Here is a 15,660-nt window from a genome sequence, read left to right on the forward strand (position 1 = left end):
ATGTTATTCTATAGTTGTTATGTTATGATTTACGTATTGACAATATAGACGGTTTTGATGTAATGTCAAGAAAAATATAAAAATGGGATGTCAGTCAAGTTCAAGTAAAAGTTTTTGTAGGTATTGTCATTGTCCTGTAAGTGAGAATGAATAAATTATAATTGTTGATATATAAGACGTTTGTAGAAAAAATATTGTATGATATACGTGTTAAAAAGTACATTTTTAAGGCACTGATGAATTGCAGAATTCGCTTCGCTGATTCTGCAAACTTTCACATGCCTGCCTTAAACGTGTACTTTTAAACTTTTAACACTTATATCATAAATAACTATTAAATTTTATTTTTAACGCCCATAATTAACAAGTAAAAAACAACGATTTATTTTTGAAATAAGCCCCGGTTACCCAGCAAAATCTTAAAATTAAATGTTTAAGCTTCGATTTTAGGCACTTATCAACTACAAAAATAATAATAATTATCAGTTTTCAAGCCTCTAACTCGAATATGCGTATGTTCGCATTTTTCAGATTTTAAATCGCTTATAACTCAAAAACTGTGAACTTGTCAGAAAAATGTAAACAAACTTTTTTATTTAGTATTACCCTAAAAACCTGAAAAAATATTTTCCCGTGTAAAATAGAAGATTGTTGAAATAGAACCTGCCGCATCGGCATTAAAATTGGATGGACGCATAATAACATCAACAAATTGAACGAATATAATATAGCTCATAGAGAAAGCTTTTATATGAAACAGATGGTCACGTTTATAAGGAGGCTTGTTGACGAGGGATGTTACGGCCGCAGAGCGGGCGGTGGTGAGATGACGGTGACTACGGACGTTGTCAGATATATGCACCTCCATAGCACCTACTCAGTTGGAACGCAAAATCCTATGCTAAAACGTTACAGGGCCGTAAACTTCTACTCACTATATATTCTTTGATACATTTTAAAAAGAACGGTCTAAATTTAAGACAGAACCGACTACTCTTCATAATTTTGAAAAAAAAAAAAATGTTTAAACTTTAATACAAGCACTTGGCTATTTCAGATATATTAATATACATAAATCTAAGTTTTTAAACTTCGAAAATGCGTATTATCGCATTTTTCAGATTTTAAATCGCCCTTAACTCGAAATCTATCAACTTTTGAGAAAAATGACAACATACCTTTCTTGTTAGAATGGATCAAAAACCTAAAAAAATATTTTCCGGAGCAAAAAGGGTGATCTTTTAAATTTCTTAAAAAAAAATTTTTAAACAATTTCTGGCCAAAAATTTCGCCCTGCGTTCATATTTCCTTAAAGAGAACATTTCTGAATAGGAATCCGCAGAGAAACCGAACCATAATTTTTTTTAGACGGGAGCGGCATCACGTCATAGACTAAATGTTTCTTGCTAACATTACATTTTGTTATTAGGCCTTGATAAAATTACTGTCTAAACAATTTGGCAACAGGGCCAATTGAGCCAATGGGTGTAAGGACAGAATAGTGTTCAGGTTTCTACATTATTACAGAGTCATCATGTAGAAATCTACAATTAAGTTGAAAATGTTACCACAGTAACATGCTACAGTACAGCCATCTCTAGGATCAGAAACAAATTAATTAAGGGTTCATATCAACCTTAAAAATGACGCCACTGCTTCATTTTTTAATATTTTTCAATAAAAATTTAACTGAATAATCTTCAGGTGTTGTTCTTTAAGATATCCTTTTACCCATTTAATTTAACCCTACCACTTTCAAGGGAAAACGTTTTAAAATTATGCAAAAAAACGCAGAATTAACTATACCCCCCCCCCCTTAAAACAAGTTCCACACTTTTACGGTTGTTATCCAGTGTGTACTCTTAAGTGTATTTTCAAATTGCTTGCAGTCATAAACTGCTTTAAACAAGTTTCACACTTGTACGGTTTTTCTCCAGTATGCACTCGTAAGTGTACTTTCAAATCACTTGCTCTAGTAAACTGCTTAAAACACGTTTCACACTTGTACGGTTTTTCTCCAGTGTGCACTCTCAAATGTTTTTTTAACTTACTGGCATCACGAAACTGTTTTAAACAAGTTTCACACTTGTATGGTTTTTCTCCAGTGTGTGATCGCATATGTATTTTCAGATGACCTAGTTGAGAAAATTGTTTAAAACAAATGTCACACTTGTACGGTTTTTCTCCAGTGTGCACTCTCGAATGTTTTTTTAAAGTACTAGCATCAACAAACTTTCTTAAACAAATTTCACACTTGTGAGGTTTTTCTCCAGTGTGTGATCGCATATGTGTTTTCAATTGACTTAGTTGAGAAAATGGCTTAAAACAAAGTTCACACTTGAAAGGTTTTTCTTCAGAGTGCAGTCTCAAATGTGTTTTCAAATTACCTGCAGTAGTAAACTGTTTTAAACAAATTTCACATTTGTAAGGTCTCTGCCCAGTTCCAACTTTCATATTTTTATTTAATATTTTACCTTCAATGTGATGACCTGTATAGTTTCCTGTATGAGATGAATGTGCAGTGAATGTTTCAATAATTTTAATTTCGTTCTCTTCTTGGAAACAACCTAAAAAGAAAAACAAATGAAAATAATATAATAAATAAATTAAAGCCAAACTTAGGTAACAAAATCAATCAACATATTGTTATATTCCTATTTGACATGAGAAATAAAAGACTATATTTATATTTAAAATTCAAATTAAAATAAAATTTTTCATATTTCTCAACCACGAGCATGTAAATTTTGAACACCCTGTACCTACCTATAAGACAATTTTTTTTGTAAAAATAGTTATAGCTAGTTTTTAAGAAAGTGTTTTCGCAGAAGTGTTTACTAGCCCCATGAACAATGCATTTTAAGTAAGCAATTAGGGTGTTGGTTTTAAGAAAGTGTTCTTTGAACTGTTTGTCAAAACCACAGACAATATATTTTATTAAACAAAATAATAGGTCATTAAGTTTTTCAAGAAATGCGGGTAGGTAATTCATTAGCCGCACGGTACATAATGGATAGTTAAAATATAACTGTGTATTAAGATTCTTAAACATAGATAAAAATATGATTACTGTAGAAAATAGAATTAAAATAGTCGGAATATTATTTTTTCTTGGAAATCCATAAAGACATGTTTAGAAAAAGGAAAGAGGTTTTTTGGTAAATACGACATGATTGAAAGTTGTTTACGTGAACATTATTGGAAAACGTGGACGAGCTTCTTTGGATCGCAACACCAGAAAAAAAAGGAAACGTGTTTTGTGTGAAGACATTGTTGAATCATCAGCAAAGGTCAGTTTTATTGTTTTGTTGAGACATGAATGTATGGTTTTGCGTATTAAATACCACAGTGCATATTGAACTACACATTTCACTATTATAAAATCATCAAACCTCAATCAATTTTGTTACTTATAAATCATTATAGTTGATATTTTTATATTTTGATAAAATAAATTTTTTTTATATATCAAAAAAAATTTAACAGGTAGAACATCCTGTATAGCAGAGGTAGAGAGATTCATAGTTAATTATTAAAAAAAAACAAATTTGGAGACAAAAAGAAATAAGATTCCATTTTCATAATTGTTATATAAAATAAAGATAGAAGAATAAATAAAATGTGCAATATTAAACATTTATTTCCGTTTGATAAAATAAACGACTTTTATAATTTCTAATTGAAATTCATGTGTATTATTTTATTCTCTTTTATCTATCCCTATTAGGAAGCCACTGAGAAATATTTTGAAGCCACGAAAGTAAGTATTGATAGAATAATTTAGCCCTGAGATTTACAATTTATTTATGTTTAAGCAAAAAGATACATCGAATGAGATACGCTAAATGAAAATCGGTTAATAAACAAAAAAGTTATTGCAAAACGGACGACAAAATCACTGTTTTTGAATATTGGTAATAACAATTTTACTGTTTATTAAAACATGTTTAAATATACCTAAACTTGAGGGCATTATGGTGTTTGAAGGGTGTGCAAAAAATGATCCAGATCTGTTAAATAGTTTTCGCAAAATTGAATTTGTTTATAAAATTTTTTGAAAAACGAGCTAATTTCTGAGGCTGGTCCAGTTAATATGGTTGAATGTATCTCAATAATCCGGGGCTCATTTCCTTCGTTAAGATGTATACTAATAGCATATGAAAAAAAAATTAAAAAAAAATTACATGTACGTACACAAAATTATTTATTAATAAATAGCAGTTTTTAGATTAAATTAAATGGCAATAAAAAATGCGGAAAGCTGGTTAAAATACACAACTTCTAAAAAAAAATTTTAGGTCCTACGACCCTTGGGGTCTGAGATAGCCCCCTTTTTTTTTGAAAAAATCACTGTTACGTTAATTAACAACACTAAGATCTGAAATTAACCAATCGTTTATAAGAAAAGTCAAAGTTTTTAGCAAGAAAAAATGTTAAAAATAGTTTAAACAGTAGTTTTATAAACAAAGAGTATTCTGCGTTGCGACTAAAGTAAAAAAATGGGCGTAGCAGAATGAGAATAAATTCGCGGACTACCATTCATTAGCGCTAGACCGTTGCAGCCCATTTTTAACATTGACAGTATTCCGGATTTGAAGCTTAATATTATATTTTTATATTTTGGTAGAAACTTGAATTTTATGAATATTATTATGTTGCACATTTATTTAGTAAAATTATATTTTAAATAAATAAATTTAAAAAATAACAATAAAAAGGCCACTTCAAAAAAGGTTTATACATCCCATTAGCTGCTGTGTTTTGGATAATTTTGCAATGAAAATAAGATAAATGTTATTATTTTAATGTGGTACCATAGATAAAAAAAATAGTAAACTTGGTACAGTAGAACCCGATTGGTAGGTATAGGCCATTTTTTCTCTCTATTTTGAATCCGTGTGTAGTTCAGGCTGTATCGTCGACCCCGTTAGGTAAATTATTCCGATTCGTATTTTTTGTACAAACTTACTCAAAAAAAAAACTTCTTTATAACAAATTCAGAGGGTACCAGAAGCTACCGCGGCCGGAAAATTGTTTAAACTATCTATTCATTAGTTTTATGTTTACTTATAAAAGTTGGGTGACAAACTGTTTAGTTTATAGTTTTAATCAACGCAGCAGTAAAACATAGGTGCTGAAGAAGTTTTCTGGAAAATTTCAACTCAAAATAACAGAAAAAAAGTTACGCGACCTTATAGACGAGTGGTATTCCCAAAAAAACGCTTATTTCTCGAGATATCAACCACAGTGTGGTGAATGGCTAATTTTGGTCTTACTTTATGTTTTTGATGGTGCTGAGAACGAAAATGAGTTTTATTTTGAATTTTAGATGGGAAACATTGTCAAAATCGCAATTTTACCCTAAAAATAAAAAAAAATGAAATCCACGTTTTTCTTAAGATTAAAAGTTACACCACTTTTTTTCTATAAAACATTTTCTCTGTACTCTAGATTTTAACATAAAATTAATTAAACAGCTAAATTTCAAATTTTGTCACTCAACTTTTGCGATTAAAATTTACAATTCAAAAATTTGCACCTTTTACTTCAAACAATTTTTAACTTTCTTTATAGCAAGACAGAAATATTGAAGCAGGTCCCATTGTCTTCAGAAAGGTGAGAAATATATACTATAAAAATTTCAGAAAAAAATATTACAATGGAACAGAGTTGGAGCAAGTTAAACGCAAAAAAAACGTGATTTTTTTTTATTTTTAGGGTTAAGTTGCGATTTTAATAATGTTCCCCCACGTAAAATTCAAAACAACCCTAGTTTTCGTTTTCAGCACCATCAAAAATATAAAGTATGACCAAAATTAATATCAGTATCTCGAAAAATAAGCTTTTTTTGGGTTGTGCCGCTCGTCTATTATTCTTCTTCATGAATTATATTTTATTTCTGTGTTAGTTAAAATTATAAACTAAAAAGTTTACTCAACTTTTTTAAGTAAACATGAAAATAACGAAATCTGACGACAAAATTTTTAAAAATTAACAACTTCTCTTTTAATGTGTTTGATCATTTTGGACAAATCTCATTGTTATCTAAATGATTCAAAGATAACACAGTAAATTCAAAAGGAAATATTTACAGCGACCAAAATTACAGTGAGTTAAAATTTAAAAATCATCAAAATTGATTTTTCGAATTTTTGCATAAAGTGTTTGACATCAGTTAGTCACAAGGATCTGTTGAACGTGCGAATCAGGACATCGAAAATATGCTGAGTTCCTGGTTGGAGAGCAACCAAACAAACAAGTGGTTAGAGCGTCTTCGATTTGTTCAATTCGCCAAGAACCGAGTTTACCATTTTGACATCAAGTGTAGTCCATATGAAGCTATATTTGGGGTTGAGCTATAAATGAACTTATAATAGAACAAGAACCAGAACAACCTGAGCAACCATCAGTGATTGAATCTAATGCGATTCTAGAAGAACTATATTCTAATCAAATTTCATAGAGACAAGATTCTGTTGCAATTAAACGGACACGTGCAAAGGAAGGTCTTGAAAACCAGGAAGATTCTAGAAATGCTTTGGCTGTTATTATGAGTATTCAAAATGAATTATACAAATTGGGTATATAACACCTTTTTTAATGCTTGTTAGGCTGCTGGTTCATAATGTCTAATATCGCAGACCATAAGATAACCGTGTCATAGAAGGTATATACTGTAAGAATGGCCTATTAAATTATTTGAGAATAGTGCCTCGTGGTCTCAGTTATTTTATAGGAAGTGATACAAATAAAAAAACTGAATTTTTAGTAAAATGTATTTAGAAACTCTTAAATACAATGCGCATATAAAAAATTATACGTGAACATCATTAAAGCAATACAGGGCACCCATAAAGTAACGCATAAATTCATTATCTCGTAAACCGGCGACTTTAAGGAAAAATCCCGAAACGGGTTGATTTTTATTTTTAAATTACGATTTTTTGACATATATATCATACTAGTGACGTCATCCCCATCTGGGCGTGATGACGTAATCGATGATTTTTTAAAATGAGAATAGGGGTCATGTGATAGCTCATTTGAAAGGGTATTTAATTATCTATTCACTAATATAACCACTAACATAATGATATATACAGGGTGTCCAAAAAATGTTTTTTCAAATAAATTAATTGGAACAAAAAGATGAATGTATGTAATTTGTTTAATTCTAAATACATTTTACTGCTGTCAGAAAACATCTCTCTCTCTCTTGGACCATCACTCCTAGTGGAGTATTGGGCGCATCTGCGTTTCTTGGCCGATAGTGTAAGACGGCTGGTGGCCAGCTCAGCGCGTCTTCTTGTGTTTATTCTCTGGTTAATCTGCGTACCAGTTCCTTCCATTCTCCTCTGTTTTTCACTTCCCTCCAACTTAAGCCGTTACTGTTTTCTTCCAAGTATTATCTGGTCGTCCCCTCTTCCTTGTACCCTCAGGTTGATATTCGAGTGCTTGTCTTGTGATGTTACTAGGATCTTTTCTTAACGTATGGCCGGTCCATTTCCATTTCTTCTGTCTGATTGTTGCTATTATACTGGTTTGTTTCGTTCGTTTCCATAGTTCTTCATTTGTTATTATATTAGGCCAGTAAATTTTTAAGATCTTTCTTAAGGACCTATTTACAAAAGTCTGTAGCCTCTTTGTTGTGCTTTCGTCGTGCTTCCAAGTTTCTGCTCCGTACAGTAATATGCTTTTTACACATGTATTGAATATATTGATTTTTGTTGACTCTGTTATTTCACTTGTTTGCCAGATTTTATTTAACGCATTGAAGGCGAATTGTGCCTTCGTTATTCTTGCTTGTATGTCTTTCATGCATCCTCCTTTTCTTTCCATGATTGATCCCAAATAAGTGACTTTCTCTACTTCTTCAATTTCTTTGTCTTTTATTTTTATTTTGTTAATTTGCGGGTTATCATTTTTTAAGATTTTTGTCTTCTCTGTATTTATCCGGAGACCAATCATATCAGAGTACTGTGTTAGCTTATCGACTTTTGTTTGCATGTGAGTTCTGTGTTCTGTTAACAGGCAGACGTCGTCAGCAAATTCAAGATCTTCAAGCTGATTAAAGAGGTTCCATCTAATGCCTGTCCGATCATCCGTTACTTTCCTCATAATCCAGTCTACCAAGATAAGGAACAAAGTAGGAGATAAGATACAACCTTGTTTAACACCGCTTTCAATAGCTATTTCTTCTGTGATTGCTTCCTCGTGTTCTAGCCTAGCTTTATACCCATCATAAAACAGTTTGATCAGGTTAATAATTTTTGTTGGTAGACCATACTGTCTTAAAATTTTCCACATTTGTTCCCTACTGACTCTGTCGAAAGCCTTTTCAAAGTCGATAAAACTTAAATTTATGTCTTTCTGCCATTCATTAGCTTGTTCTAGGATGATTCTTAAGGTGCATATGTGATCTATAGTAGAGCGTTTAGCATGAAAGCCTGCTTGGTTACTTCTCAGTTTCTTGTCCAATTCTTCTTTCATTCTTTCGAGCAGAATTTTTGTTAGCACCTTGGATATTGCACGCCAATTTTTACAGTTACTCAGATCTCCCTTCTTTGGTATTTTTATTATCAGTCCCTCTTTCCATTCTTGTGGCAGTTCTTCGTTGGCCCATATTTTATTTAAAAGTTTATGTAGCATATCTATGGCTTGTTCGGTGTCTGCTTTTATCAGGTCGATAGGTAAATTATCTGTTCCTGCGGATTTGCCATTCTTTAATAATTTAAGTGCGCTGGCAATTTCCTCTCTTGTAATTACGCCAGTGTTAACCTCTAATTCTTGTATTTCAATTTGCTCATCCAATTCTTGGGTTCGGTCATGTTTGACGTATATTTCTTCAAAGTATTCTCTTCATCTTTGAGTTATTTCTTTCTCAGATTTAATTAATTTTCCTTTTTTATCTTTTATTTCTCTTACACTTCTTGCTCAATTGCCTGTTAGGTTTCGTATAATCGTGTATTGTGTTCGTAGATCATTATCTTGTGCTGCTTTCTCTGCTGATTTTAGCATTTCGTTTATGTAATTCCTTTTATCGTTTCTGCATACCTTTTTCACTTCTATGTTTTTTGCTTTGTATTTTCTTTCAAGGATCTCTTCTTCCCTTGTTCCTTCTTTTTGCAATATGTCTTTCTTGATTTTCTTTCTTTCTTCTATAAGCTGTAACGTGTCTTTAGTTATCCATTTTTTATTTTCACTTTTTTTCAACCCGATTGTTTCGTCTGCTGTCTTCATCATGACCTTTTTGAAGTTTTTCCATATTTCTTCCACAGAGTCTCCATTACAGTGGTGTATATTTCGGTTTACTTTAAGTATGTCGGTGAATATTTTCCTTGTTTCTTCTTGCTTTAGGGTTTCTACATTGAATCTTTTTCTTCTGGTAGTCTTGCGATTATTTTCTCTGGCTAGTTTCATCTTTAATTGGGCCCTGATAAGCATGTGGTGCGAATCCACATCTGCACCCCTTAAGGCCCTGACATCTTGTAGCCAGCTTCTCCATTTTGATTCAATTAGTATATGGTCGATTTGGTTCTTATATCTACCACGCGGTGATTTCCAAGTTTCTTTGTGGATCTGCTTATGTTTAAAATTATATAATGAGCTCATTCTGTTCACAGAATTCAATTAATCGATTTCCGTTGTTATTTTTTATTCCTAGACCTTCTTTTCCCATCACATGTTCATATCCTATATTATCATTGCCAATCTTGGCATTGAAATCTCCAATTATCATTTTTATATCTCTTTTATACTTTTTGTTTACATTATTGTACGTTGCTTGCAATTTTTCATAAAACTCTTCCTTTTCTGCATCATTATTTTCATTTGTAGGAGCGTAAACGTTGATCACTATTAGGTTATAGTACTTTGCTTTGAGTCTAGCCCAAATAATTCTCTCATATGATGGTTCCCGTTCCATTAAAGCATTTTTCCTTCTCGAGATAAAAGTATTGCTACACCCTTTTCGTGTTTCGCATTTTCAGATGGATTCCCAGAATAAATCATTAATTTTTGGTCTCCTACTCGAGTTGATCCGCTGCCGTTCCAGTGTGTTTCGCTTAAACCAATAAATTTCAACTTGTAATTATCCATTTCTTGGCCTACTTGCTCTAATCTGCCGTTTTCATATAAGGTTCTTACATTCCATGCTCCAATGGCTATGGTTTCTCTTGTGTCAATTTCGGTCTTGTCAGTTGTGTTCGGTCTATTTCTTGTATTTTTATTCACTGCCTTTTTCTTTGCCATATCCGTCATCGTTTGTGAAGTGTTTTGTGGGTTTTTTTCAGGTGCTAGTTTTTTGGATTCCCTTCTGGACTTTCCTCTAGCTGGTTACTGTTTTGATTCCATTTCATTGTTTTCCCATTTATTATTAGCTTATTAAATTTTACTTTTACATTTTTACCCTTATTTGCTTCTTCATGGCCAACTTGTCTTATTTTTTTCTTTACTTGCAAATCTTCTTTGGTCATATCGTTGTTGATGAACACTCTTCTGTCTTTTGCATGTTGTAGTTTCGCTTTGTTTTTCATAACCGTTTCTTTCTCATGAAGGTTTGGTAGCTTAACTAAACATGTTTTTTCTCCTAATTTTATTACTTCATCAATTTTAACCTTAATATTCATTTCTGCTTCCATGAAATTATCTATGGTCTGCCTGAGTATGCCCCTGTCGTTTGTATCAATTTGCAAACCTTGTATTACGACGTTGTTGGCTTTCCTTTCTTTTTCTAATTTTTCTAGTCGAAGCTTCGTGTCATTCAGTTCTTTCTTCATTTCATTCTTCTCGATTTGCCTGTTTGACCTTTTCTATTTCGTCTTCGAGTTCTCTTAATTCTTTCCAGTACTCCCTTTGGTCTTCTTTTATATCTTTGACTTCTGCTGCTAGATTTTTTGTTTCTTCAGTTAGATCTTGCATCATTCTAATTATTTGATCTAGCTTCTTTTCTTGGTTATGGCTATCAATTGCAGTTCTAGCCGTTTTTTTACTTTCGTTGAATGTTCCATCGTCTTCTTCTCTGCCTCTTTTTTTGATTTCATCCGATGTATTTGAGTCCATTATTTTTTATTTGTTAACTTCTACTAGCCTTAATATTGTTTGTAGCTATAATATTTTAGTATAACAGTATATAACAACAATAACAATAAATCGATATCGCCTATAGTTATTCTTAAATATTTAAATCCAATCCTGTAATATATTTCTCTGTCTATTTGAAAAATAATAAAATATATCTATTGTAATTGACCAAGTAATTAGTAGGTTACTGGTTTTATTATCAGTATTACCAAAAAAACTTCGGCTGTTCAACTCAGCGGACCTAGGTTTTTTATCGGATATACTGATGGCTTACATTTATAATGATGTATATAAAATAATTAAATATTGGTTCAATCTTATTTAATACTGCTTAAAATAGTTTCAGATAACACTTTATCACCCTTATATTCACTATCAAATCACTAAAATAATTTAATTGTTCTGTTTTCGTCTGATTTTGAAGATTTAATTTGGAGCACAACCTAAGCGTGGCTTTCATTCGTCAGAAAACATAAATATGTTTTATTTAAAAAATAAACATTGATTTTGGCTTAAACGTAATGTTCAAATTTCCAAGAGGCAGGTGGGTGGCACTCTAACATTGACTTTAAGCAAAAAGCAATATTTATTTGTCAAATAAACATGTTTTTCCTGTTTTCTGACAACAGTTAAACGAATTTTGAATTAAATAAGTTACATACATTCTATTATTTGTCTCAATTAATTTAATTTAAAAAATTTCTTTTGAACGCCTTGTATAAATAATTAGGTATGTTAATGTTTATATTAGTGAATAGAGACTTAAATACCCTTTTAAACATGACCCCTATTCTCATTTAAAAAAATGATCGATTACGTCATCAAGCCCAAAATGCTGACGTCACTAGTATGACATATATGCCAAAAAATTGTAAGTTAAGAATAAAAATCGACCTGTTTCGGGATTTTTCCTTAAAGTCGCCGGTTTACGAAATAATGAATTTATGCGTTACTTTATGGACGCACTGTATATACAAAAGTGGTCGATTATCACAATTTTCACAACTTGTGTCGACTTTTTTGGTTTTGTTCGTGGCATATTTTTGCCAGTGTGTTTCAGAATTCTTTTGTAACAATTCTTGCACATTTTTCTTCTGCTATGTTTACTTCCCTCTTTCTTCACTGTAATGTCTTTCTTCCCTATATCGTGTTATGTGTTTCTCACAGCAGTGGGACCAACGGTGCGCAGATGCATCGAAGTGCTTCAACGGACCGCGTTGTTCCGATGAGACCAACGCGGGTTTTTAATTTTTTTTCGCAAATAACATTAAATTTAACAAAATAATCAAACGGTCCCGTTTTACTCCTGAGTATGATTGACCAAGTTTTCGTTGGAATTTTGCCACGCTGTAAAGGAAGGAAATGAGATGCAATTTATAGATCTCCCCTGACCTTCCTTTTTCAGCATTCGGTTGGTTTGTAAATTGTGGAAACCACGAAGGCGTTACCAGAAACTTAATAAAAGTTTTATTTTTAATATTATTTTTAATTTTATTAAAATAGAACTTTCAATTGTTTTATGTAGATATCGTCACGGTACCCATATCATGGGTATTTAGTTGTAATTCAGTACTAGCAGTTGGATTTGTTTCAGTTCGTTCAGAGATAGTCATATATACACTCTCTGGTGAAAGCTAACGAGCTTGAAACCGGTAAGTATCTATGGCGCTACCTGACCGAACTGAAATACAGTCAACTCCCGTTTATCCGCGAGCGGAATATAAGAGCTGCGGATTTTGCGACACTGTAGAAGCTTTTTTAATATCATTATCTTTTTGTACCAGTAGTCAAAAAACATTAACACTAGAAAGTCGGAGGGGCCAATTTGGCCCCTGTTGCGATTTGAAGTTATTGTAGTTTTTTTATTTGAGGCAATAATAATTTCATATTTTATGACTTTTAATACTTTGATACAAAGACTTATTTAGCACAAAAAATATGGTTTACTAACTTTATTAAATGGTTTTTCTACCAAATCTACCATAGAAGTCTAAAGGGGCCAAATTGGCCCTGTGTAAGTTATTATCGTTTTCTGGGAAATTCGACGAGCCTTTCTTTCAAATTCCTGTCGGATGGGTAAAATTATATTTATGTATATTGTATATGTATATTTATATATGTTTATTGTAAATGGTTACCCTTATACTGGTACTGATCATCTACGTAATAAAGATAAAATTGTTGGTGAACACAAAGATACAATTGTGGGTGTAGAGGACCAAATGACGCATCTTTATACTACAAAAGTAACTTCAAGACGATGGCCTATGTACGTGTTTTATAATACTCTTGACTTGGAAGCAATAAATGCATGGATTATTTATAAAGAAATAACTGGAAGTAGACTCAGTCTTTGTAAGTTTATTCTTCGGCTGTGTGAAGAATTATAGACCCCATACTTTGCCTCCCAAAAACTGGAACTACGCCTAGCAACACCAGGTCTACCAACAACTATCACTGTTACTATCCAAAAACGACAAAAATATCAGTTGAAAACATTTTGTAAAGGAAATCATACTTCCAATCATTGCCGCGGCTGTAACAAGGCAATGTGTGGCAAATATCAAAAACTGCAAACTGTATGGTGTTCCGAATGTTTTTTATAGGCAGCGAATGTGTTAAACAATGAAAGTAAAAAATAAAATCAGATTCTATCGTCTAGAGTAGATTTAATTTCTTTAAACTGAGTTTTAATTGATTAAAGAATGTGGGGCCAAAATGATCCCTTCCGGCTTTCTAGGTAGGTAAGCTAAGCCCGACTTTCTAATGTTAAAAGCCAACAATTTGCCACAAAAAGCTATGTCAATTGACAACGTGCCATCACATACTGAAACATATATGCTCAAGTCTGCTGACTGAAAAATATTTGGCAAATTTTTGCCCCCAAACATGACTGTGTTAGCTCAGCCCATGGTCCAAGACGTCATTGCATTTATGAACAGAAACTACAGAACAAAGTTACTTCGCTCAATAATTGAAGAAGGATATGACTTAAAAAGAGTCTTGAAAGACTCGACAATATTCTCGAATATATTTACGTAATCACATCTGCGTGGGAGTCTGGAAAGTCTTCAACAATTGTGAAGTCTTGAGAAAACTTACCAAACATCGAAAATTGTGTCGAACTGGCAGTTAGAGAAGAGTAAAATAAGCTGCCTGTCCTTACAAGTTTAATAAAATCAGTTCCTGGGGGAGAGAATGTGGACGCAGGGAACCTGCAAGAGTGGTTAAACTGCGACGCTACCGACTCGAGATTTGATCATCTAACCATTAAGACATTATAAGAAAATGCCGAGGAGAAAACGAGGAAAGTGATTAAGAAGAGGATCTTGTACCTAGTGGTCACTTGAATGCACTTCTAGAATAGCTGTAGGACTAGGACAACGCAGTACTCGCTAATAAATTGATGCTGCATAAGTGCAATGTAGGATAAAAAAAAGACGTTTTCCACTCAAAGAAGCAGAATAAAGTGACATATTACTTTCAAAAAGTGTAAAAATTTAAGTACATATTGAAAATTGTAAATTAAAGCTTTAGGTAAAACTACTTTTTTTTGCATTTATGTAGGTCTTCCAGTTACGGTTTATCAGCGATTTTTGTTATCCGCGACAACCGTGCCACTCAACCCCACGGATAAACGGAAGTTGACTGTATAAGATGTCTCTTGGTATCATTTTACAACGAAATTATTGTTTTGATATTTAAAGCAAGGTTCACACCTTTACGGTTGTTCTCCAGTGTGTACTCTTAAGGGTATTTTCAAATTACTTGCAGTCATAAACTGCTTTAAAGAAGTTTCACACTTGTACGGCTTTTCTCCAGTATGCACTCTCAAGTGTATTTTCAAATTACTTGTTGTAGTAAACTGCTTAAAACAAATTTCACATTTGTGGGGTTTTTCTACACTGTGTGTTCCCAAATGTGCTTTGAAATGACTTTTTGTAATAAATTTTACACTTGTGAGGTTTTTGTCCAGTGTGATATTGCATATGCCGTTTCATACGATCTAGTACAGAAAATTGCTTAAAAAAATTTTCAAACTCAGGATTTTTCTCCACTGTGTAGTCTTAAATGTTTTTTCAAATGACTTGCTTGAATAAACTGCTTAAAACAAATTTCACACTTGTATGGTTTTTCTCCAGTGTGTGATCGCATATGTGTTTTCAGATGACCTAGTTGAGAAAATTGTTTAAAACAAATTTCACATTTGTAAGGTTTGTCTTCAGTGTGCAATCTCAAATGCGCTTTCAAATTACCTGCTTCACCAAATTGTTTAAAACAAGTTTCACACGTGTACGGTGTTTCTCCAGTGTGCACTCTTAAATGTTTTTTCAAATTACTTGTCGTACTAAACGGCTTTAAACAAGTTTCACACTTGTATGGTTTTTCTCCAGTGTGTGATCGCATATGTGTTTTCACATGATCTAGTTGAGAAAATTGTTTAAAACAAATTTCACACTTGTAAGGTTTCTCTTCAGTGTGCAATCTCAAATGTGCTTTCAAATTACTTGTTTCACTAAACTGTTTAAAACAAGTTTCACACTTGTACGGTGTTTCTCCAGTGTGCACTCTCAAATG

The 15,660-nt window shown here is 32.4% G+C and overlaps 1 protein-coding gene across 14 annotated transcripts in view; it reads right to left on the reverse strand.

Annotated features, from left to right (window-relative positions):
• The window catches only part of LOC126889968 (zinc finger protein 271-like), a 127,739-nt gene that overhangs the window by 93,149 nt on the left and 18,930 nt on the right, over positions 1 to 15,660 (reverse strand). For all 14 annotated transcript variants that reach the window (XM_050658750.1, XM_050658746.1, XM_050658744.1 and 11 more), the window contains exon 2: positions 2,475 to 2,567. In XM_050658750.1, the coding sequence (XP_050514707.1) occupies positions 2,475 to 2,567 (93 nt within the window). The remainder of the gene's footprint in view (positions 1 to 2,474; positions 2,568 to 15,660) is intronic.

This window comes from Diabrotica virgifera, chromosome 8 (assembly GCF_917563875.1).
Source record: "Diabrotica virgifera virgifera chromosome 8, PGI_DIABVI_V3a".
NCBI lineage: Eukaryota > Metazoa > Arthropoda > Insecta > Coleoptera > Chrysomelidae > Diabrotica > Diabrotica virgifera.